The 24,390-nt window shown below is 35.7% G+C and overlaps 1 protein-coding gene across 1 annotated transcript in view; it reads right to left on the bottom strand.

Moving 5' to 3' along the window:
- The window catches only part of SLIT2 (slit guidance ligand 2), a 454,506-nt gene that overhangs the window by 67,523 nt on the left and 362,593 nt on the right, over positions 1 to 24,390 (bottom strand). Inside the window, exons 13-19 of the mRNA XM_014937040.1 lie at positions 8,655 to 8,726; positions 7,935 to 8,006; positions 7,325 to 7,396; positions 5,227 to 5,370; positions 4,925 to 5,088; positions 4,135 to 4,158; positions 433 to 583 (exon numbers count right to left, since the gene is read on the bottom strand). Coding sequence (XP_014792526.1) covers positions 433 to 583; positions 4,135 to 4,158; positions 4,925 to 5,088; positions 5,227 to 5,370; positions 7,325 to 7,396; positions 7,935 to 8,006; positions 8,655 to 8,726 — 699 coding nt within the window. The remainder of the gene's footprint in view (positions 1 to 432; positions 584 to 4,134; positions 4,159 to 4,924; positions 5,089 to 5,226; positions 5,371 to 7,324; positions 7,397 to 7,934; positions 8,007 to 8,654; positions 8,727 to 24,390) is intronic.

Raw genomic sequence — 24,390 nt, 5'->3', positions numbered from 1 at the left:
TTATCTTCCTCTGGTCTCCTGCCTGACACACATAATGTGTGCTTTACATAAGAACAATCAGCTCCATTTTATTAAACACCCCATTTTATTAAACACACATTTAAAGACAGACCCCTGGTTACTCGATGTCCTACTTGGTTTTGTAGTTAAAACCAAAATAAACCCCACTACCTTTCAAAAGAAATCCAAGTGGGTAGCTCATGTATTGGAGAACTAGAAACACAGAATAGTTACCTTACTTATCATAAGTTTTTAAAGCCATATAGTACCAAAATGATGCATAAATAACTTTTATTAATATCTAATCTTTTGAAGTGCACCACAGAGGTTACATTTACTTTTTGTCATTCAAAAAAGTAAAGATGTAGCTTTATATTTGAAAAATGTATTTTTTTCATAAGCAAATAAGGCTTAATTACGGGTTCAACTTACAGCTCTGCTGTGTACTGGGGGATATGATCAGGAATTTTGTTGAGTTTCTGATTGGAGCAGTCCACTGTGGTCCCTTCACAGCGACATTTCTCAGGGCAAGCCAGATCTGCAAAGCAGTCTCCACTTAATTTGGATCTGTAATCTTCAGTGCCTGTGGAAGAGTCAAGTCAAAATACAGATACTGAGTCAATAAAGTATAAGATTTGCTTCTTGTGAGAAGGTTGAAAAGATGTCTGCAATGCAGATAACGGGTGGGCAACTTGGGAAATGTATGATAAACTTTGTGATACTGAACAGACACGAGGGCTTCAAGAGAGGGTTAAATATAGGGGCTTAAGATATGCTGGAAAAAGAAACTGTGACCAACTTCACATAACAGGATAACATTAACTTGAGCTTTTCACAGCTGTACTTTCTGCTGATTATGTTGTCAGCCAATCTCGCCTTGTTTATAGCTAATCACACAAATGCCACTGATTCTTTTAGAATTTATTTTCTTTCTCTGTATCAAGAATAAATAGATCCTGAATGCCACCTTTTCTCTTTCTCTTGTTACAAATTTGTATTGTTGACCGGACTTCATTAACCTCTGTGGTTTGTTTGGGTTTTTTTTTTAATAGTCCCGATACTCCCCATCATCTGAAACACGTAAGATTGAAAGCCCTGTTTTCAGCTTTAATTTAAAAAATGTGTGATCCTGACTTAAGCCTCAGCAGCTTGCCATGCTGTAGAAAGCTGCGTGACGTTCCATGGTGCTTGACAGAACCATGTTTTACTCATACCTCACAACCACATGGTTAGATCAAGCACAACAGAAAATCTCGCTACATTATCAAAACCGCATCCATAAGGCCAAGGATAAGAGCGAGGGAAAAGAGGAAGGAGTAGGTACAAGTTACAGAAGCATCTGAAGTTTAATACGTGCTTACGTGACATGGCATTCTTATTACTGAATGTCCAGTGCCAGAGTAACAGTATTACTGTCACAGATTAAATAAAAAGTACAAAAAAAAAATAAAAATAAAAAAGAACCACATTGAAAGTTTCCTCCACCATTTCCCAGAGTCAGTCAAAGAAAACGTCCTAAACATATCAGGAGAAAACATCCAGTAAGGAACTGAGGGTGGGTGACAAAGAAAACAAAGAGAAGCTGAAAGGACCTGTGGGTTCTTCTTGGACAAAGGTGAAAAGACTGAGACTAGTAGAAGGTGCATCAGGGCTGGGAGGTACATTGTGATTTAGCTCAGACACTGAACTTTACTTACAGCCAAAATGGTGAACTCCTGCAAAAGTAAAGATAGCCAAGAAGGAAAGAAAGACAGAGTAATCCCAATTAAGACAAAAACATGAACTAAGCTCTCATGTTCCCTACTCAACTTTAGTTTGATTAGAAGATGTCGCTAAGGGGTACCGTCTTCAGCAGAGGAAAGAATAATTCATTTTAAGTGGTATTTAAAAATGAAGAAAAGATTGGGGTTAATTACAGATTTCATATAGGATGATTAATGCCACCATGCATTATTCTTCACTATTTTGAATGTATTCTTTAAAAGCTGCTCCCTTGAACATATATACATGCTATGCCACTTAAAACCTTAATAAACCAAAGAAACACAGGAGAAACAGATTCTTCAGGGGAGGAAAAAACCCAACCCAACAGCCATCACATGTAATGTTTTCTAGCATTTGTAAATGTCTAAGTAACACATATGATATAACTACATGGAATATTACTATGAGGTAGCTGACAAATGATATTTTTTTCAAATGAATGATTTAATACTTGTATAACCTTTAGTTTTCCAAATTACTATAATGAAATTCTACTAAGACTTCCTAGTGGTTGCAGATCAAGATCTCCCAATGAAATATTTAAAACAAATATAAAAAATATTTAAGTTTATAAAGAAATGCTAACATTTTTACAGTATTTGCTGAGGTGTAAAGAAGTCCTGTTAGAACTTTTTATCACCCCAAAATAAGGCTACAAATGCATTTTTTCCTCCTGCATCCAGAGTAAATCACTATTAGCAGTTTAAATTAAACAAGTAAAATATTCAGGGACAAGGTCTTAAACAACTAAAAGAATTTTATACAGCATCTCTCTGATAAACTAATAGAAAGAGAAAGCACAGAAGCTGTATTTCAAGAAGCAAATCTGTAGCACTTTTTGATTAATTTAACTCTGTTTCTTTTTTTTTTCTTTTTTTTTTTTTCCCCCAAGAATAGCATTTTTTAAAGGGTACGTAAACAAACCTAAACTGCATGTGTGGCCATATTATAAACAGGCTGTGAAGACATTTGCTGGCAAGAAAATACTTCTAACTCAGAGACAAAAGTTGTGCTGGCAAGGTTGAGCAGAAGTCACTCTGTGGCAGGAATACAGCTGTTCTACTCATTAAGGAATTGAGTGGTACTACAGGTTTGAGAAATTGAATCCCCCTCTGTTTTATGCTGCTTTAAAACGCATTTTCGCGGCTGCCAATGCTGACAAATTGCTGCCTTATTTTGTATTTCATTTTGTCTTTTCTTCATATTCAAACCAACATATTAGCATGAGGGCATGAAGAACTTCACGATTGCTGCAAATTTAAGTGATACATCACACAGCATTAGGAGAAGAGCTGTTAAACATACCAGCTTAAAAGACAAAGACTAAGATCAATCAATAAATCAGTACTTCCAACACTGCAGAATGACAATATACCTGTAGTACTTGAAAGAACAAGTGCACTGGTGTCATAATCAATTATTGTAGATATTTTTCTAGAAATTAAACTATAGTAGAAAACCCTGCTTGCAAATCACATACTGTAATTCATCAATAGATTCATAATTCCCTTCTTTATTTTGCCAATCAATCATTTATAATCTGTTAGGAACATAATGCAAATGCATCATTGTTTTTTTTTCTTCTATTAAGAAATCAGTGCACACACCTGACAAGCAAGGTAAAATAAAGAAATAAACATATTTCAAAGAGCTAGGGTCAACATCAGTAAATCTTTTGTGAAAATATCATAGCTTTATTGTCGCTTAAAGCGGTGTGTAAATTGCTGTTTCACCCCAACTCTAAAGTTGCCCTTTCTTTATTGGAAGGCATTACTGATTCATTGTATCCGTGTGACCACAGAATGCCTTTAATGAAGAATATCAGCCTGCTTTTCCAAGCATTCAACTAGGATTTTTGCAGACAGGAGGAGGGTGAGCAAGCAGTAGCTGCAGCCAGTGTAGAGCATGAAAGCAAGGCAAGAAAACTTCAATTTGTAAGATGTTTCTTAAAGCTGTACTAGCTCTTTGACGACAGTATGGTTTCCTGTGTTTAAAAGCAGCTCAGGAGCTACATTTTAAAGACAGTGGTGGCAGAAAGGCAAAGTACGAGGTAAGTAAAGGTGTCAATTGAAATATGAACTAGCAGGTGCAACCTTCTAAATAATTTAGGCAGAGGTATAACTTTTCGGTAGGTTCTGTGCAAATTTGTGAACAAAAAAAAAAAAGGAAAAGGAGCTGCATGCTAAGCTCTTATATTCAGAAAACAGAGCTACTAGTAATCTACAAAGGAAAAACAGGTCTAGCTACTGGTATTGACTAATGTTAATATACATGCATCAGTCTCCTAAAAGCTATAACAAACTTTTGCTTTTTGGGGGAAAGGGAGAGAGTATCTGCAGTTAGTCAATCTTACTGCAGAGCCAAACCTACCTGGAATGAAATACTGTTCTTTAGCTAAATAAAGAGAAAAAAAAAAAATAGAAGATGCACCTGAATGTCAGCAAGCAAAGAATGAGTTTTATTAGATTAAGTATGGACTACAGTTAACTACAGGTAATTAAGTGAAAAAATGTGTATTCACAACGAGAGCTGATAAACAACAAAGTGTGAATAGTCATAAATGTATCCGGAACATGGATAACAAACAGTTCTCATCTGGTATTTGCACTTGAGACTGAATAAATTGTAGAATGTGAAATGCACCTGGAACAGCTGGATACCATATGACAAAAGTTAGCATTTAGAGAAATGTAAGTAGGAAATGGAATAAGATTAGAAAAAGAAAACAGTAAATTTCAGTATGAGGTAAGCTCCCTGCTATAAAATGAATATGTCATGTTTCCATATTTAGCTAGAAATTTTTAGATCTTTCACATACTCCAGAGCCTTGTGGAAATTTTACAAAATGATTTATGTTGGTGATACTTGTAGTGAATAACTTTAGCATTTCATTCTGAAGTATTATATATTGCATTTCTTTTGTTACATTCAATTCTACTCAGAAATAGTGCCAAATGTGTTAACTATAGTAATGTTCCATGATCCAATAGTCTATGACTTCCATGACTCCCCCCCCTTCAGTCAAAGAGCTAAAAAAGATTCTGCAATGTTTAATAATTCCGTAGAGAGCCAGCTGCCTTCATTAGAACTTCTATAACCACTGGTTGTTTTTTTTTTTTTGCCAATAAAAGAAAAATAGCAGCTGAACTAAGAAAATTACCTGAGCAGCGGAATTTCTTGCTTTTGATCTGGCCAATCCTTTTGTTTGCCAGACGGCGGGGACTGGTGCAACGGGCACCGCTGGTCTCAATGGGGTTTGTATGAAGATAATCCGCCAGCCACTTCAGATGGCAGTCACAGATAAACGGGTTCTGAGCCAAATGCCTTTCATGAAAGGGAAAAAAAAAAGAAAAAAAAAAAGATAATTTCACACATTATTTCCCCTCGGTCTCAGCAGTTCCCGATATTTTTAGTAGAATATGAAGTCATACGGAAGACAACCACAAACAAGAGCATACATACAAGGTCTGAATGGCACGCAGGGGCGAGAAGGTGCCTTTGGCAATGGTCTGAAGCTTGTTGTCGTACAAAGAGAGAAGATTTAAGTTGTGCAGGTCTTGAAAAGCGTCAACTCGCAGGCAATTGATCTTGTTGGCATTCAATAATCTGTTTAATGGAAGACAGTTATAAAATTGAAAGAATTCGCTCAGTGTCGCTGCAGCTTCAGCGTTTTTCAGAGATAATTCTTTGTGCGTGTTTGTAACCAGAACAAGAGATACAGGAACAAATATTAATTGACAGTGACATGAGGGATTTCAATTAATCAAAATATTTTTTGTAGGTACTCTGAAATTATTCCTAAATATTTGCACCTTGGGAGTTGAAATGCATGGGTTTGTTCAGCTAAAATCACATTTCTTATGTGTGTTGGGAGAACGTGTGTGTGCGGTATTTGTCTGTGCAAAGAAACAAGCTTTAAAAATCAAGTATCTGCAAGGAAAACTAGTTCCTTTTGCCAAATAAATAAACAAACAAAAAAGGAACTGAACACTGTGTTCATTAACTGGAAGAGATGTGCAGTGGCACTTTTAATTATATGTTACTAATCAGCATGCTGCCGCATTAACAGAGTTGTAGTAAAAACTGGTGGCATGGAATATATCCAAATCTGTCTTGGATCCTTTTTCCTCTCCATCTTCAAAGGGAACCTTTTCTTCCCTGTACCTCCCAGACTTCTAAAGTTAAAACAAACAAGCCAATCTAAACCAACTCCTGCATGCTTTCTGAAGAGGAAAAAAAAATAAAAATGTCATTCAACTACAGGCCTTTTTATAACCAAATATTTTTGATTTTTTCCTATTTCCAGCCAGCAATGGAATGGAATGGTGGATTTGAAAAATAATGCTCTGATAAAAAGTTTCACCACACAAGTAGAAATTTACTTAGACTGAAAGGTATTGTCTCTGCTAAGTATATCAAACTATGGACATTTTTTAAATACAGAATAAATAGAAGTTCAGATATCTCTTCCTTCATTTGGTAGGCTTTTGTTTTGGTTTTGCTTTTTTTTTTTTACAAAATCTGAAATATGTTTTTATAGCTAAAATCTCTTTGAAGGAAAACAGGAATGCATAATCTCCCGCTACTATACTAGTTTGTGACTAAAATAAATCAAAATGTAAACCTCTAGGTGGTGCCAGAACTTGCATTTTCTTTATATTTGCTTACTGATCCGCCATGTTCAATGATTTTTTAATAACAGACATTTTGCCAGTCACTCCACTATGAAGTCTGGACATTAAATACGTCTAATCAAATGAGAAGAAGTTTTAAATTCTTTAAGAAGAAGCTTTAAATCAACAAGTCAGTTATTCTGGGACAATTTCTTCCAAAACCACCACTGTTGTTTGATGGCCTATTTCACAAATTTCTTTTAGACAGTACAACTAGTGCACAGTCTCTGCTGCTAAATGCTGAAAATATTTGGTAAACATATAACCATGACATTCTTCTTTAGTCCCAGAATTAAATCTAAATAGAAATAGTTTATAAGATTACACAAGGAAATTTCCAAAGTGCTAAAGAAAATAGCAGATGGAATTCATAGAGTGAAAAAATTGCACAGAGGCGTGTCAGAAAACATTAATAGTCATCAATGAAACTGTATTGCAACTCTGTTCTTCCATGGGTACAACAAGAAATACAATTATGTAGCACTTGCACTGCTATATTCCATATTTTCTCTGTATGAAATATACAAATATTCCTTCTAAGGTTCCCACACAACTTTATACATACTATTTGTTGATTACAGGGCAAGGCAGTATCATATCTTATGGTTTTTATCCTTATAAATTCCACCCAAGAGAAGAGTTTCATTTTAATCATTTTAGGCTGAGACATTAACTGAGCTATGATCAAATTAGTGGATGAACAGCAAGGTAGCCTACAACAGTCTCGACTCCTTTGGCTTTAACATAACTTGTTTTTATTATACTCTGATCTTATATACAGGATTTCCTACTTGTTCTTCTCCAGGCATATCTCTCTCATCAAGTTTACCCTTCTGAGTCATCCAAAAATAGAAAGAATATTAAAAAAAAATAATAATAATACTCACAGCAATTGCAGAGAAAAGAGTCCTTCAAATAGCCCCTTTGGAAGTTCTGTAATTTTATTGCCATAGAGGACACTGTACCAGGAAATAACAAAGCAAATAAAGGCACCATTATGAAAGGCATATACTATGTGATTTTGACTTTAAAAATAAAGACATTTCCATTTTCCTGAAGGGTATTTAAAAGCAACAACTTGATTCTTGCAAGATCCTTGTGGTCCTGTGAGGTAGAAGGATCCCACATTGTCCCAAAAAAGGTGTGTTCCTCAAAGAGGTCACAGCAGAATCAGCACCTCACTCTTTACAGCTTTACCAAAGAACCTTGGTAAGTGGATTTGCTGTTTGTAAGAAAAACTAACTGGGGAATAAAAAAAAAAGCTTGATTTTGTTCAATTCTTTCCCATGAATGTATTTATAAAAAACTACACATCTTTAGTGTCCAGCTGTGAGAAAATATTCAATCATCACTCTAACATTCTGAAATTATTTTTACTCCTTTCTGAATTGATCAAATTTATATGAAAATTCTGCAGAGAGCCAAAAATCTGCAATAATTTCACTATAAGAATATGATAAATTTGCTTCTGTTTTTACATGTCAAACAGATACCTACAGTGAATTGAGTGAACGTAATCCCTGGAAAGCATCTGGAGCTGCTTCAGAGATCTGGTTATTGCTCAGGTCACTGAAATAAATGAAATATGAAACAGTTAATTCAAGCTATTTTCAAAATAGAAAATGTTGAAATAATATGTAATTAGAATTAGGCATGGAAAGGATAGAGAAATTAAAATATTTATGTGAGACACGCCCAAAGAATTTTTATAAAAAAAAAACAACACTAAAATTGCCAGTACACTGAAACAAAATGCATAGTTAAAAATAGACTTTTAATATGCTTGAAAAAAAATGACAAAAAAGATTTAATTTTCCTAATTGCTTCAGTACATTTTATAAAGAATTCTGTTTGCTATAGCTACAGGACTATGCTGCCTTAAAGGTATTCTGAAATAACAGAGACTTATCTCTATTAATTATTTTTTTTTAATAGAACATTCACTACAGTAACATATTGCTTCTATGCAGAACAATATTAAATAATTTCAATACTTGGTAAAAAAATCAATTATTACTAATGTGACAAAGATGCTATATAGTCTTAATAACCAGGCTGCCATATCAGCTAATCTTCCAGCAGTCAAACTTTCTTAAATGCTCACATATTGACTGCAGTTTCTTTGTATGACCTTGACTTGTTTTTTAATTTATATATATGTGTGTGTATATATATATATGAAAATTAAACTTTAAATCTAAATTATTGGGTACGTACATTCTTCGAAGCTTTTTATATGGTGAGAAAGCTCCAGGAGGTATGACCTTGATTGAATTTTGTTCTAACCGTCTGCAAAAGAATAGTAACAACATTAAAATCCAAAACCAAAGCCAAACAGCAATCTAAAGCCATAACAAACTTAGAGCGGATAGACTTTAATAAAGAAGGCTGCTTTTGCTTTCTTTTCCAGTATAATTTTTATCTTGAGAAACAAGGCCATTTCATTTTTCATTACAAAAAGATCTGGTTTTGTCTTTAAACCCTTTAACCTCTTGAATGTAATGTTGTAAATTCAAATCCAATCTTGATTTTGTATCTAAAGAAAACTTATTTTCAGAGCACACAAGATTTTTGTAAAATTTAAGCTAGAATTGTCATTAAAGAATTCAAATTTGAGTTAGTGTTAATGAACCCAATGTTTATTCACATACAGCAATTTTTAGAGTAAGTTCTATTTAGAAATGTGTAAAGAATTCTGTGAGTTAATAATTCAAATGTGCAAACCATAAGAAAGGGGAGAGGAATGTTCCTAGAGAACAAATAACATGTTGCTACCTGCAGCAAGGCAAATGCCACATTTTTAAACACGCACACACAATTTCTTTAGATACAGTAGGTAACACCTTTTCTTTAAGATATGATACTAGGATTGCACAGCCACACTTTTAACTTATCTTAAACAAGTATTTTTATCTAAAATTGTAGGTTATGTTACAAGGCCACGTTTGCTTTGTATGTATAGTGACTGTGACTGAAACTTGCCATACTGCAAAGTGTGAATTTGCTGATGGAAACAGTTTTCCAAGAGTTTTTTCAACTTCCAGAACGTTGCATATGGGAAATCTATGCTAATACAGACCTATGGCCCACTTGCCAACAGCTCCAAAGATTCAGCAATAAGCACATTTAAAATAGAAGCTCCTTCTTCACCCAGCACAGTATTTCATGGCTATGGCAGTGCAAGAATTTCTATTATGTAGACATAAGGAATGAAACTATTTATACTAAAAGGTACACCAAGAAAAGGTAGTATTACTCAAACATACATACCCTGCTTATCTAATAAGCTTTTTATTTCCCACTTTCATGCACCAGTATCAACTCTTACTGTCATCTAAGTACATAAAGACAATGCCAAAAATCTATTTCAGATATGGAATCAAAATTCTGTGGAATTTAGTGCACTATTTTAAATCACTCAGACATTGACTCAGAATCTAAGGTCAAAAAGTCTTTTTTTTTTTTTTCCCTTTTACCCTTGTTCTATTAACTCTCTTCTGTTTCGCTTTTGCTGTGATAGAGAGACATAAAAGTTTCTGTGTGTGCAGTGTAACTAATAAGCTCATATATTCATTTTGAGTAAGTATTTCCAAGAAACTATTCGTACAACAATTATTTCTTTTTGTAAAGTTTCTCCAGAGATCACAGTATAGCTGCACTAAAGAAAGATTTTTTTCTTACTGCTTCAGATGGAGATATTAATACATTTAATACTCAAAATCTGTTTTAAGTCTGACCATGCTTTACCTTAGCAGAATTTGTTCTTGAATGGCTTATAAAGATCCCAAGGGGAAAAAAAAAAAAAAAAAAAAAAAAAGAAAAAAATCTTCCTAACACACAGAATATCTCACTTCATTTGAGCTGTTTTAGACAGGGTTCATATTTTAAAAAAGTCCTTAACTAGGAAAATGTTGCCACCTTGCTACAGTTTTCAGGTACATTTTAAACACTGCAGGGAATCCCATGGCACAAGAGTGTTAACTTTTTCCATAAACACGATATTCTTTCAGGCCCTTTCTTCACCTTGGCTGAGCCTTTTGGACCCACAAAACACATTTTGCATCAGACCAGAAGTATTGACTAGGCTATAAAGAAACAAGGTCACCCTTCTCACGTACACTTGAGTCGATGCAGAAAGCTAACATCTGAATAAGTAAAAACTTGCTTAAGTTAAAGGTCAACACCAAGTTAGACCAAACCCAAGTATTTTCTGTTCTTACACTACATTTTTAGCTTAGTTTCCACAGAAAATGAAGATTATGCATGCTCATCATCTACTTTTCTACTCAGCTGGCTAGGTCAAAGAGAGGTAAAACTTTCAGATAATAAATTTCTAAAAATTTCCTTATTTTAGCAATGGAAAGGAGCTGAGAAACCAAATTAACCCGTCCATGAAGGGAATGGCAGCCATCCATCCATTCCTGTTATACACTCTATTTGGCAGGAACCAACTGCCAAGCCACCAGGGACAGCCCGACCAGACATTTATCAGGTGTGGAGCTCTGAAAACCAGCCAAAGCATCTCCTGCCCAGGGAAACACATAGGGGACACATAGAGGACTGGAAAAGAGGCAGTAAAAAGGACAGGGAAGGATTAGGCCATATTACAGAGGAGGACTTGAACTGCTGGAGGGAGTCACTGGGGAAAAATGCCTCTGTGTTTATGGGAAAGACAGATATTGCAGTGGCAATGCTCCCACACGGGGCTGTCACAAGCCTCATTTATAAGTGCTGCTTATTAGCCCACGATGTAGAGATTTGTAACTTAGTGCTGGAGGGGCTCCAGTCTAGGTTCACCTATCTTTAAACATATAATGCTCTTAACTAGACATAATGCAGGCTGTAACCAAAGAAAGACAAGGTCTAGCGTTGAATTAAGACACAAAGTATTTTCCAGTTTGCTCTTTTATCTTAAAAAGATATTAATTCTATAAACCGGAGTACCCTCCAGGATATATGTATGCCATTTTTTAAGAGATGTAAGAGCAGATTTAATTTACTGGTGGCCAATTTGTCTACAAATTATATGGCTCCAAAACCCAAAGAAGTCCTGCTACAGTATATTTCTGAAAACTAATTTTCTAGTAGTTCTAATAGAGTATTTTCCAATATCCACCAATTCACTGGTGGATACGTAAAATGAACTCCATGTCAACTTTACCTAACATTTCCTGTAAGTGAGAAATTTATAGCCTAATAGACAGACTGTGCAGTGCTGGGATAAATTTACAAGCTCTTCTGGATAAAGGATTTGTTATAGTAGGATCATCTCAGTATGCCTTTTCTTAACTCATGCCAAAGTGTATGCACTAAGACACATCACATTTTAGAAAATGAGATTAGTATAAGAAAGGAAAAATAAGGTTATATAAATACAGAAGAAAAATCTTTTATATCCCACTTTGTCTGTAAAGAAAGTAAATCAAATTCACATTTTCAAGCTCTGTTATCCCCTAATCTTCTGCTTTATCTTCCTAGAATCAGCTGAATTTCACAGAGTGAAAATTTGCATCCACTATTCCAGAGAAAATCTAATTAGATATATTCCAGGGTCACAAAGCACAGACAGACTAATATCTAAAGGAAATTTGCATTCTACTGATAAAACCCACAGTAATTAAAAACTCCTTTATATTAATTCCTCATATTAAATTAAACATTTTTAATTCTGGAATAGTATGGGTTGTAGTTATCTATTACTGAAAAAATCAGCTAGTAAGTGCTCACAAATGACACGGCCAGAAGTACCATTATATCACAGAGGGACAAAAAGCTAATATCAGTATTTTTCCATGGAACTTGTATTATATTTTGTGTACAACATCTCCTTTCAAAGTCATCCCAGAAGTCAGTCTTTTTTATAAATGATAATCTATGTATCATAAACAGTGCCTTGGTGGTTTCTTTTTCAAAAGCCACAGTCAATTTTAGTAGCATATTTAATAAGATAAGATAATGGAGGAAGACAGTTAAGTACACGCTTCATCAAAGCTTGCACTGCCTCATGTAGAAGAAATACTCTGCCCGTCACCACACAAACGCTAATTAATGCTCTTAGTATTAAGTCTCCTGCTCCTTTCAGTGTTGCACTTCAAAGAAGTCCTGCATCAATACATAAGTGTTTTACTGTCTTTTAACACTGCCAAACTGGTTGCAACCTTTTTTTTTTAAGACTATTCCCTAATCTCTCCTATCTAGGAAATGTACTGTGAACATTTTTTTTTTTTTTTTTTTTTGAAATCTTTCCCCTCTGCTTATCACTGCAGACACCGTGATGTACAACCACCTACTATTCTAAGAAACAAAGGTGCTCCTGCAGTGGTGACTTCCAACCTAATCAAATCAAATCAAAGTGGGTCCCCAGCAAATAGACGGATTCTTCCCACCCAGTCTCCAGAGAGCCCTGTGACATGTAAATCACTTGACACTTTCCAGGAGGATGCTGTTCCCTCCGAGCCTGCAGCACACCATCACTGATTACTACTTCCACACTTACCCAGACAGGCAACACGCTTATTTATACTGACACTTTCAAACTAGCTTATTTTCCCCACTATAAAAAGTCGTTTCTCTGAAAGACTTCTGCACCAGGAAAGGAGGCAGACTTGGAATGAAGAACACCCTGTTCTCTACAGGATCGTTTTTACTTCAAATCATGCAGATGGGGTACAATATACCAAGCCTGCTCAGCAGGGAAAGGTAAAAAATACTGAACAGAGATGTGCTGTGCCTAAATGCATGTTAAGGGGTCAGAGACATATCTAAAAAAAAAGGTATTTCACAGAATCACAGAATCTTCTAGGTTGGAAGGGACCTTAAAGATCATCTTGTCCAACCGTCAGTTTCATAACAGTAAAATAAAACAAAATTAATTTGAATATGGAGCAGCAAATTAGCCATGCATTTTATAATTAAACAATCAGAACATAACATCTCAATTAAGTAAATTTGGCCAATACAAAAGTGGATTTACCAGTTAATTAATCTATACTTTTAATTCCAGCATCTACCCATTTACAAAAAGTCTGCAAGGAGCTTGTCAAGAAACCCCAAAAGAATTTTTACTACAGAGAAGAAAGTGTAAGCTGTGCAATGAGTCTGATGTATTGCACAGATGCTGATTATACATGGTAATAAAATTGACAGCTCCTCTTTGCATTTTCCCCATCTGCTTTTAAAGTAAATGGCAAAAACAGCTGTCAGAAAACAGAAAATAGATTTCAGTGATGGGATTCAGTGCAGCTCCTGAATCTGAAGAACTGCAATACACAGCCAACACATCTCTCATCATACGCAACATCTGCCAGGTTTTGGGGTTTTTTTTGTTGTTTGTTTTTAAAATAAGGAAACAGTAATGGTCTCCCTTTGCTACAGAAATCCTTGAGGCTATTAAACAAAGTACATTTTTTCCTTTCTCAACAACTGCACCTCCAGAGTGCTTATATCCACTAAATGTTGCTTCTAACTTTAGCAGCAAAAGAATTCTGTTGAAATCTGTGATACCATCCATGTCTAACAAAACAAAAGATGTATTTTGAATGGCTATATTGCTTGCACTTTAGAATTTCAGGCTCCAATTCTGTGTATTAATAAATCTGGTTGACAGTTTCCTAAATATTTGCATATAAAGAATCACTGTCAATGTTGCCCTAAAGCTTGCCAAACTGTTAACATCCAGCCTAATTGTTCTATCAAATATTTCCTCAGGGGATTGATTGTAAATGACAGACGACTCCTTAGTCTGCATTACATCAAAAAAGTAACAAGAATTGTCATTCTAAAGCTATTAAACAATTCATCGCATTTACTCAAAAGCAAGTCCCAAACCTGCATTTGTTTAATTTTTCATCACAGAAAGGGCCACCTCGTGCTCTGAACCCTACAGCACCATTAATGATGATAGGCTTTCCATTCCTTAAATGTTACAGATTCAGGTTGTAGGCAAAAGGCACCACTTCTTCAAGAATTATTTGCTCAGCACTTTGGCATCTGTCAGAGCGCGGCTCCAGTATAATTAGCCTGAGTCACCTAGAGTCAAGTTAAAGCCTCTCTAATTAGCCTTTTTCTGATGAGAGTTGTTATACTACAAAAACTACTTGAGCTGCTCAGAGTAACTGTATTAAGTTCACAAAAAATAGATGTAATCCTGCTATACTCTTGGCTTATCACAAGCAGTGACTTGTCAACCTCTTCTCACTGAGGAGAAACACCAGCTTGAGAATCCCACCATTGTGTGAGACAGAGAGTGTGGCAGGAGTCCTTACTACCTGACAAACAACACGTGGACTTACACCATAAATTTGCCACCAAAATGTAAATAAAGTTATTTAACTGAGAACACTTTTCACAAGTTGTTGGTGATCACCGGACCATGTATTTTGCAACATGCAAATAATGAAGAAAGCATTTCACTGATGAGGAACCACAAAACAGTGAAAAGTCAGCATCCACAGTTTCTTTTACAGTAACTTCACTCACATTATTGCCGAGGAAAAGTTATCAGTAGTGATGAGCCATATGTGAAAATAAAATCCAAGTGTAACAACACCTTTGGAGTGTGGCACAGCTGTCAGAGATCTAGGAGGGTTTTTCTGGAAGAGCTAGATGGGCTTTCTCCAGCTTCCCTTCATGCTGTATAAAATATTCACTTTTTCCATGCTTAAGTTATTTTCTTTCCCTCATCAGAGTACACAGATGTCCCTCAAGGTGCCTCTTCTACTTCAATACCCACCAGAAACATCCACAAATCCCCAGAGGTGGAAAGGTGTTCATTCTGGCCAGTACCTACTTCCACTGTCTCTGGAAACCAGCACTGGTTTCCTGTGTTTCTTCTCTTGTGTTCTGTGTCTCTAGATCCTCCTGACTGTTGAAATTATCCTCTGTCCTCTGAATTTAATTAGTTTTTAAGATAGGACACAGGGGTATGAAGAAAGCCAAAGATGTGAACAATGGCAGAACAGAACACATGCTAATAAAGAACAGATTAAATAGTCTACCTACAAAAGTCATTATGTCTCATAACTAAAATAAGAAAGTTGGTTTTGGTTTTTTGTGTGTGTGGGGGTTTTTTGTTTGTTTTTTAAAAACCATAAAGCCACGTGATTTACCAGTCATTTTCAGATTAGGAAGACATTTGAGTATGTGCATGACAAATCATTTATCTTGTGTGTGTTGAGCAGACAAGATTAGCTATCAAATTAGCAAACCCATCTATTTTTGAAGCCCTCCAATGGAATACATTTTAAGTTTTGACTAAGAAATATTACAGTAGGAATCCCAAAGGTAAGTTAAATGTAATTCAGTGAAATATGTATTGGCAAATTAAACATATTAAGGTAGAGGAGTTAATACCTCTATAGATTCCTTTATCCAATTTTAATTTATTTCACGTTTATTCAATACATTGTCTCTCGAATAATGCATTTTTTGTTATTCACATCTAATTATTGTGTCCTTATATGCACATATCATATGAAAGTTGTTAAGATTTTATGAAATGTCTACATTTTTGATAAAGAAAACAAGCAATTTTGTTTTACATTGCAATGGGCATAAATACTGGTTTTGCTAAGAAGCGATGACCTTCCCATGATCAAAAAAAGGTATTTAGGGAGAACTATATTCACATCATTGATGCCATAGATGATAAGTCTAAACCAAGTGTCACTTAGGATAGGGAGTGGCAAATCATAAAACCTTTCTAGTAAAATTATAAAGTTATAATAGGTTTCTTTCCATGCAAAGATTTTCAGCGCTACTGGCCTTATTTGCCTTAACAGACTAAACAGGGTGGCCTTTAAAATTAGGTGCTGCAGCGTGTGGAAAGGTTCAATTACAGTGTATACTGATACTAAAACTTTAGTTTCATGCCAGCTATTTTGGACCAGATATTTCCATTCCATTGGGATCCCTTTTTGGTCCTCCTCCTCATGTAAAGCCATACCTACTCCTGTGAATTCTTTTGAACAAACTTCTAGGGAAAAGATAAGTGTATGACTAATATATTGCAACCAATAATAATGCATCTGAAAATCATGTGCTGTTATTTGATATAAGCTTCTGGACTTAAGTTAATGCAGTAACTTTTAAGCAAAACAAAAGCAAAAGCTCTATGTTTCACTGAGAAGTGGAATGCCTCCCCAGTTCAATACAGAACTTTCCAAAAATTGGAAAGCTGGACATTTTTTGGCTTCCGACTGACTGAAGTATATATCAGTGTTCATAAGGAACTGAATACTGTAATAATTATTACATTTGTTTTATCCATAAGTACACATCATCTTTTCACTTGACACCTGAATACACTGGCAGTATTGCATCTCAGGAATTAAGAAAAGATTTTGAGAAATCAAAAAAGTTTCAAAAAATATCCATATGAGAAATTAAATGGCTGTGAAACATTTTATAGTGAGATCAGAGACCTAACTCTTTAGGGTAGCATCAGAAGGGTAACACGTATTTTCTGGAAAAAGATAGATACAGTTATAGAGAACTCTTGCAAAATCTTAATACACAGTGAAACAAGACTAACGACTATGTGCACATATGTCTGCATGTGTATATATATATATACATATATACATATATATAAACGAACTTGGCAAAACCTTTCCAGATCTTCACTGGATGTGCAAGACTTCTGGCTGACAGCTTAACTGTTTAAGAGGTAAATTATATTTATGAGCTAACATTCTCTGTATGTCCTAAAAAGACCGATGCTTTGATTTAAAATAGAAAGCAGAAACAAACGCAGACCCTGGAAAACAATCACCAATTTATGTCTAGTAACTTATTGCATCCTCCCCTCACCTTTTGGACACATTCCTTTCAAGCTGTGAAGATGCAGGGTTTGCTCTTATTTCTGTCAGGCTACTGTAGATAGCCAAATCACACTTTGAGCTGCTAAAAATAGAGAAAGCTGCCTTATCTCTCACGTTTCAGAGTTTTCCTGCTATGTGAGTCTTTGAATTGTCCTCAGTAAATGTGCCCAAACCCTTCCCAAGTGACCTTTCTCTGTAAAGTGTCATCCTCAGCATCATCGTTGCATCTCACTGGAAGATTCTCTCTGTTCACTATTGATTTATTTAAGGCTGTGCTTTGGACTTTTAGCTAGGGATGAATTTTAAAAGACAACAGAAATGCTGAAACTGTACACACGCCAAGCTTAGCTTGGAAAAGATACATATGTAGAGCTCCCAGTTCTCAAATAAAATTCTGAATTAACACAAAGCACTTCCCCGGTGTCTGCAGTGTGATCAGGTCACTCACCACTCTATCTTGGTTAGGTCCATCTGTCAAGTTCAGTTCTGTCAGATCTCATTTCCTTTCCCCTCTTTTCCTTCTTCTTTTCACCCTTTCTCTCCTTCCATTTTTTTCCCCTCTTCTTCTTTAATATAATTTGAGTGTTACTGTGAGAAGCAATCTCAGGAGCTTTTAATCCTGCTTAATATCACATGGCTCACAAAGAAGTAGTTGAGTGCTTGGCATAATACACGATCATTAATCAACAGACTTAAGAAAACAAAGTATAAGGGAGAATGAGATGGAGGAAGATGAAAACGTGAAGAAAAATAGCAGAAATCAGGAAGGTAAGAGGAGACAAGACTGAGGGGAAAAATTAGGAAACTCAGGGGAAATTTAAATAAAGTTATCATGAAACAACTGCACAGCTTCTAGATTTGGCATTCAAACATTAGAAAGCTCCATTCAGAAGAAAGAATAACTTTATCTTGAAGGCCATAGCCATTAGGAAGTCAGTGACTTTCCACTACACTGGATTATGAAGGTGAACTGTTAAAATTCCTGATTCCTCTTTGGCTTTTTTAAATTTCACATATTATATGGTTTAAATTTTTTCTGCCCCTTACAAAGATTAAAATTATTTATACAACTCTTGCTTAGTTAACAGTGGCAATCCTCCATTCACCCTCCTCTCCAGCAAACCTCCCTCCTCCCCAAAACACCATTGTAGTGACTGCTATGCTTCTATAAAGAGGCAAATTAAGTCCTTCCTTTGATTACTTAAGTGGTTTTAATATAAACAAAAATCAATTTAATTCCATGCTTGTTTGCTTTAATAATCATTTATACAAAGCTGTGGGCATCAGAGCAGGTAATCCCTGACACCCTTCCCCCTTAGAAACACTTATTGCAATTGGATTTATTTTCTTTAATTCATAATACTACAGTAAGGGAAGAGGTTTTAGAACTACTTTGACTGGTAGTTCAAGCCACAGAAGAGAACAGAAAACCAGAAGAATGTAAGAGCAGCATTTTCACAAGGTAGTTCAGCTCATTAATGGCTTTTTGGCCTATTCTTTTGAAATAAGAGCCTGTCACTTACACCATTCTGAGATAAGGTACCAGTACAACTAATAGAATTGCTGCTGGGCCACTATTTGTAAGGTTTCTGATAGTCTGTTTGAACACGTGCCAAAAAGTCTCTATTCGAAGGGAACTAGAGTTATTTCTGCTGATCATTCAATGAATTTTCACGCAGAAGGTGAATTCTAAAACGCAACTGAGTGAAAAGAGATTAACGGTGCTGAAAAACTCAAACGTGGAAGGAATGCCTGCATCGAGGCTGATAAATGCTATCGCCATTAGAAAGACTATACTTTCTAAAACCAATTAAAGTAATAGTTTTGAACTTTAAGAATTACCTTTAATGCCTTTAATATATGAGCTGTATGACAAAGGAGGGAGACGCTAGGTGCATTAGAGCTGGTTAAGCTCAATAGACTGAACATGCCAATGAAAGAGCATCCCATAAAAATTTCTGGAAAAGGGAAGAGGTTTAAAAAACAAATGTAAATCAACTCAAATTAAGATGTTTCTAATGGGTGGATAATGAATCATGCTTTGCTTAAGTCAACAGAAAAATTGCTAAAGGCACACTAAATAACACAATTTTGAAGACTATTAATATGTAACATTTATGGGCAATGTTATGATGTTTGATTCATAACATTTACAACTCAGACATTCAAATAATAGGGCTATGGGATTTTTTTAAAGTTCCCAATATGTTTCCTGCAGGTCACTTATGGTTTGAAACCTTTTCATTCGGCCCAGAGACAAAGGTGCATCTGTGAACTTTTTTAATCCTGTGCTACTGGCAGAATTAGTAGGTGAACTAAAAAAAATGGGGGTGTCCAATTATCCTGTTTTTTGAAATACATATGGAATATTAACTATTTCTCTCTCAAACAAATATCACATTTATCAGGCAGACCCAGAAAAGAAAAGCTTAGATATTCTTATTTAGCTGGGTGTGAGTTTATTTAGATAATAAAGAAGAGAATTAATTTTGCAGGAAGGGTGTAACTGGTACAGCTACTATTGTACTAAGTCAATAAAGATTAAGAATTACATTTACTGAGATGCTGAATACTTAATTTTGCTCTGAGCTTTATCGCACCAGAAGGGAAAAAGAGAGGACCACCACAGGCTTTATTCCCCTTCCACTTTCACTGGCAGGAACCTGGAGATAAGCAGTCCTGTTACTGAAGGCATCTTCCCAAGAGGCACTTGGCAGACAATGCATGGCCTGCTAATTGACTTCACGCAATGGGAATTGCTAGTTTTATCCAACTGACTTCTGTACCACAGGAGAAGTCAGACAGAGCAGTACGACAAAACCCTGATGCTTACTAGTAAATCCAACTGCACTGGAATGAGACAGCATCTCAGCAACTGGCCATGCCTCCCCTTGCTCCCACCATCACAGAACACCTGCTCGTTCCTCAACCACCAGCTTCCAGGTCAAACTCAATTTCCTCAGTGGTTTAGGTTTTCACACCAAACTCAGAGACAAGGAGGCTGCAGTGTAGTGCAAGAACGCAGCCTCCTTGCCAGCCCTGCTACAGAAGTAGCCATCAACAGACAAGACAGCTCCTACTGTCTCAAAATGTCATCCCAAAACAGTTGTCCAGCAGAAGTATCAAGGCAGTGCAAAGTGATGACATTACTACTGGACTATAAACAAAAAACCCTTTTCTTTTACTTTTCCCAGAAGAGCGAACTCAAAGCTTCAACATGTAAAATTTTACTCAATTGAAACTGTTTAATACTTAAGAATTTCAATATTCCATTTAAAGGGGGTTTTAACACATTATTTAGATATAGCTTAATTTATCAACCCCCTGGGGAAAAGAAAAAAAAAGAAGGCACAAAATTATCAACATGGAATATACACTTTAAACCTGCACTTTAATTATATACACCAGAAGGACAGTGAATAACATTATTAACACCACTTAGATTTTATGCAGCATTGTCCCAAATGGACTGACAATGTAACGAATAAAAAGTGATTTTCATGCAGAAACACATCAGACAACATTGTATCTAAGGAATTTTGTGTTGGGCAAAGAGGAAGAAATCAGTGCTTCCTAGGTTACTGAGGAGCTGAGTGAGGTCAGGATTCCCTTCAAGAGAAAGCACGGAATAAATGGATAGAGAACATGTAAAACATCACATAACCACAAGCATGTGTTGAAGACAAACTTCAAAAGAACCTCAAAAACCTCAAGAAAAAAAATAATAGTATTATGGACATTCAAAAACTAAGTATGGATTATATTCTTATTAAGAGTAACCTGTTACACACACATAGGAACAAGGAAATAAAACACAGAAATGGATGGAAAAATGACATCTCACAAATAGGAGTTGCAAATTTTTAAGTATCTCTATAAGGAGGGCTGACAATAAAGTTTAACGTCAGCCTCACAGGAAGAGGTTGTTCACATGAAATATAATAAAGTGAAGACAAAAGGCAGGAATGATGCAGACCCCAGAGGTGTTTGTGGACCATGAAATTGGTTGAAGCATAACAAGACCAAGGTTGGTAGTACCCAGCACTGGATTCTGCAAATACAGGCTATGAACAGGTGACAACATTCTGGGCAGAGAAGCTTGTAAGAGAATTTGAAAGTATTATGGATTTTTCAAATGTTTCCTGTCAATAAAGTATGTTCAGAAAGGTGACAACATTCTGGGCAGAGAAGCTTGTCCAGAGTAAGAGAATTTGAAAGTATTACGGATTTTTCAAATGTTCCTGTCAATAAAGTATGTTCAGATAATCAGATGACAATGTTCAGTTGAAAATGCAGAAAAAGATTGACAAATATGGAAAAGTACTGAAAATATTGGACAGCATCTGGCACATGTAAAATAGAAGTATAATGCCAATTTTCTTGTGCACAAAAATCTAGTGATGGTAGTATTATAAAGATGAGTGAATAAATAATCATTTGGCTGTTATAGCCTGTACATCCTTCAGAAAACAACAGGGAACCAGCGCATTCCTCTTTCCCTCTCTCCCTGAGAACTGGGGAGCTCCTGCCAAAGCGTGTGCTTAAAATGGTGATTAAGATAATAAAGCCATGTGTGTGGGAACTGTCTAATGGTGGAGTAAACACAGCGCTCACTCTACCCTTCTGCCTTGCATTCAGCAGCTCCTCAGCATCCTCAACGCTACCCTGACAGCATGGTCTCATCTCTTCAAATCTTTACTGTCAGCTACCATTTTGGCATCCTGACAATGTTATCACATAAGCAATAAGTGAAAAAACAGATTATTTAATGGGATATAATAATTCTTTCTAATCTAATCTCAAGGGGCTGCTATAAGCAACAGCTGCAAAGTACTTAAAAAATGAAGCTTTAAAACACTTTTTATTGTATGATAATATAAGAATGTCATAATCTTTCTGCATGTTGAAGTTAGTTAAAAGCAGAGAGAACTAATCTCTTTCACAGAGCAGCTTTTAAAAAGTAAGATACAATCGTATTAAATGTACAGAAATATCTGTGGATGGAATAATAGAATTACATCTACAAACCTCTGGTTCCTGACAAAACTGTAAGAAAAAAGGCCTAGGACTCTTCATGGATAGTTCAATGGAACACATAATGTGATTGATTTGTACTGGCAGTTAAAGTGAATATTAGGTTGCAAAAGGCACATGAAAGAAAACTAACATTGCATTAATATAAAGTGATGGTTTACTATCATCTGGAATATCATATTCAACTCTGGTCATTGCAGGTCAAAAAAATTTAGAAACCAAAGAGTTCAGAGAAAAAGGAAGAGATTAATTAAGACATGAAAGGTTTTGACATCCCAAAAGATTGAATGGGTTTGGAACAGTTAGTTTAGAGAAGAGATGAATGAGGGTAGCATGCAAAATAGAAGGCAGCAGGACAAATTATGAATGTGATTGCATTTTCCCTCCCTCTACAATGACAAAGGAAAATTAATGAAATTTTAGAAGACTATATTTTAAACTGGAAGATATTAAGTGCAACTCTCTCCCCCAAAATTTATTAGCTTAAAATAACATGAAGATTAAGAACATAATAGGGTTTAAAGCATGGTAGGGTTTCAAATAAAAACTTTTTTTCCTGAAATCTATGCAAATTTTCAAGTTTCAGAAAAAGAACTCCAACATACCTTGGAAGCAAGGAAAATATTTGTCCTATTGCTATTTTACTTCTGAAGTTGTACATTGCTGTTTCCAAAACATTCTTAAGGGACAACTGATGTGGACCACTTTCCAGGGTGGAGTGCTGGTTTGATCCAGCCTCGTACATTTCCCCCACTTCATTATCAGTAAAATCTTTTTTACTCCATAAACCACTCATTCTTTTCTCTCTCATTCTCTTCAATGCTAAGATGGTTAATATACCTGCCATTCATGACAATCATAATAGAACTATCACTAATTACGTTCCTCACATTACAGTAATCAGTATAAGTATAAAGCTTTCCCCACACAACCATTAAATATATGCTTGTCAAAATTTCAACTGCTCTTCAACCGACTGACAAGGAAGCAGCAAAGATCACGTGATTCTCACCAGACACTCACAATATCCTCTACTCTAATTCTTCACCCAGTTTAAGAGCCTTCCATGTTCCTTATTTTATTTCTTTCTTTTCCTGTGCATTTCTCTCCTTACCTTCCACGCAACTGGAAAGTTTTGCTCTCACTGTATGTTAAGTGCATCCTGCCACTGGCTCAAACTATATCACAATCCTTCTGTCTACTTTAAAACTAAAGCAATCATTGAAGTCCACTTTTATCATCACACTGGTATGTATCTGTTTCACATAAAGCAATTACTGAAGTTTGGCTTTCCCAGATTTTGAAAGAATATATGTTCATCTGTCTCATGGCATGAATGATGTTATTTAACTGTGCAAAATACTGTGATCCGCTTTTTATTCAGCCAGCACTTACAAACTAGACACAATACAGATAGATATCAGAGAGCTTACACTGTTATCACTATCACAGTAGCCCGCTATATATACTATACATATTTCTGTGAGCACAGACACACACATATTTATCTATATTAATGGGTTACATATCTCAGAATGTGAAAAGGTCTCACTCTGGGATTTGAACACTGCCCAGTCTAGCAGGAAACATTCAGCCTTGATCTGCAATCAGTTAAATGCTTAGCCAAACGCTGGAGGTAGTGTTATATGGCTGCTTTTACTCCCCAGGCCAATATACTGCTGAAGATCATACTAGTCCATGCTTAAAACTTTTCTTAGATAGAAAGTACAGTGAACAGAGTAGTGGAAAACACCTTTCCATTCTATAAATTCCCATTTGCTTTTACCTTAGGCTCTTTTCTTTTAACAGTGAATTCAGAGTCAACTAACTTCCACATCCTATCATTTCTTCGGGAGTGATGACACTTCAAATAAAGATTCGGGAACACCATTGCAATCTCTAGCACCAGATTTCTCAAGGGAGTACAGATGCTAACAGCATGTACCTCCGCTAAACTCTGTCGGTCTAGAAGACAGTGATATAAAAATCAGTCTTCCACTGTCTGTAATTGCCATTCTGTGGTTAGATCCAGTGGTTAGCACTGGTTAGCAACAAAAATATAGTGGAGAATGTTTGAGACATACTCCCTACTTCTTTCT

This window comes from Calidris pugnax, unplaced genomic scaffold, assembly GCF_001431845.1.
Source record: "Calidris pugnax isolate Ruff unplaced genomic scaffold, ASM143184v1 scaffold49, whole genome shotgun sequence".
NCBI lineage: Eukaryota > Metazoa > Chordata > Aves > Charadriiformes > Scolopacidae > Calidris > Calidris pugnax.
This window is presented reverse-complemented; position numbering and strand designations above follow the sequence as displayed.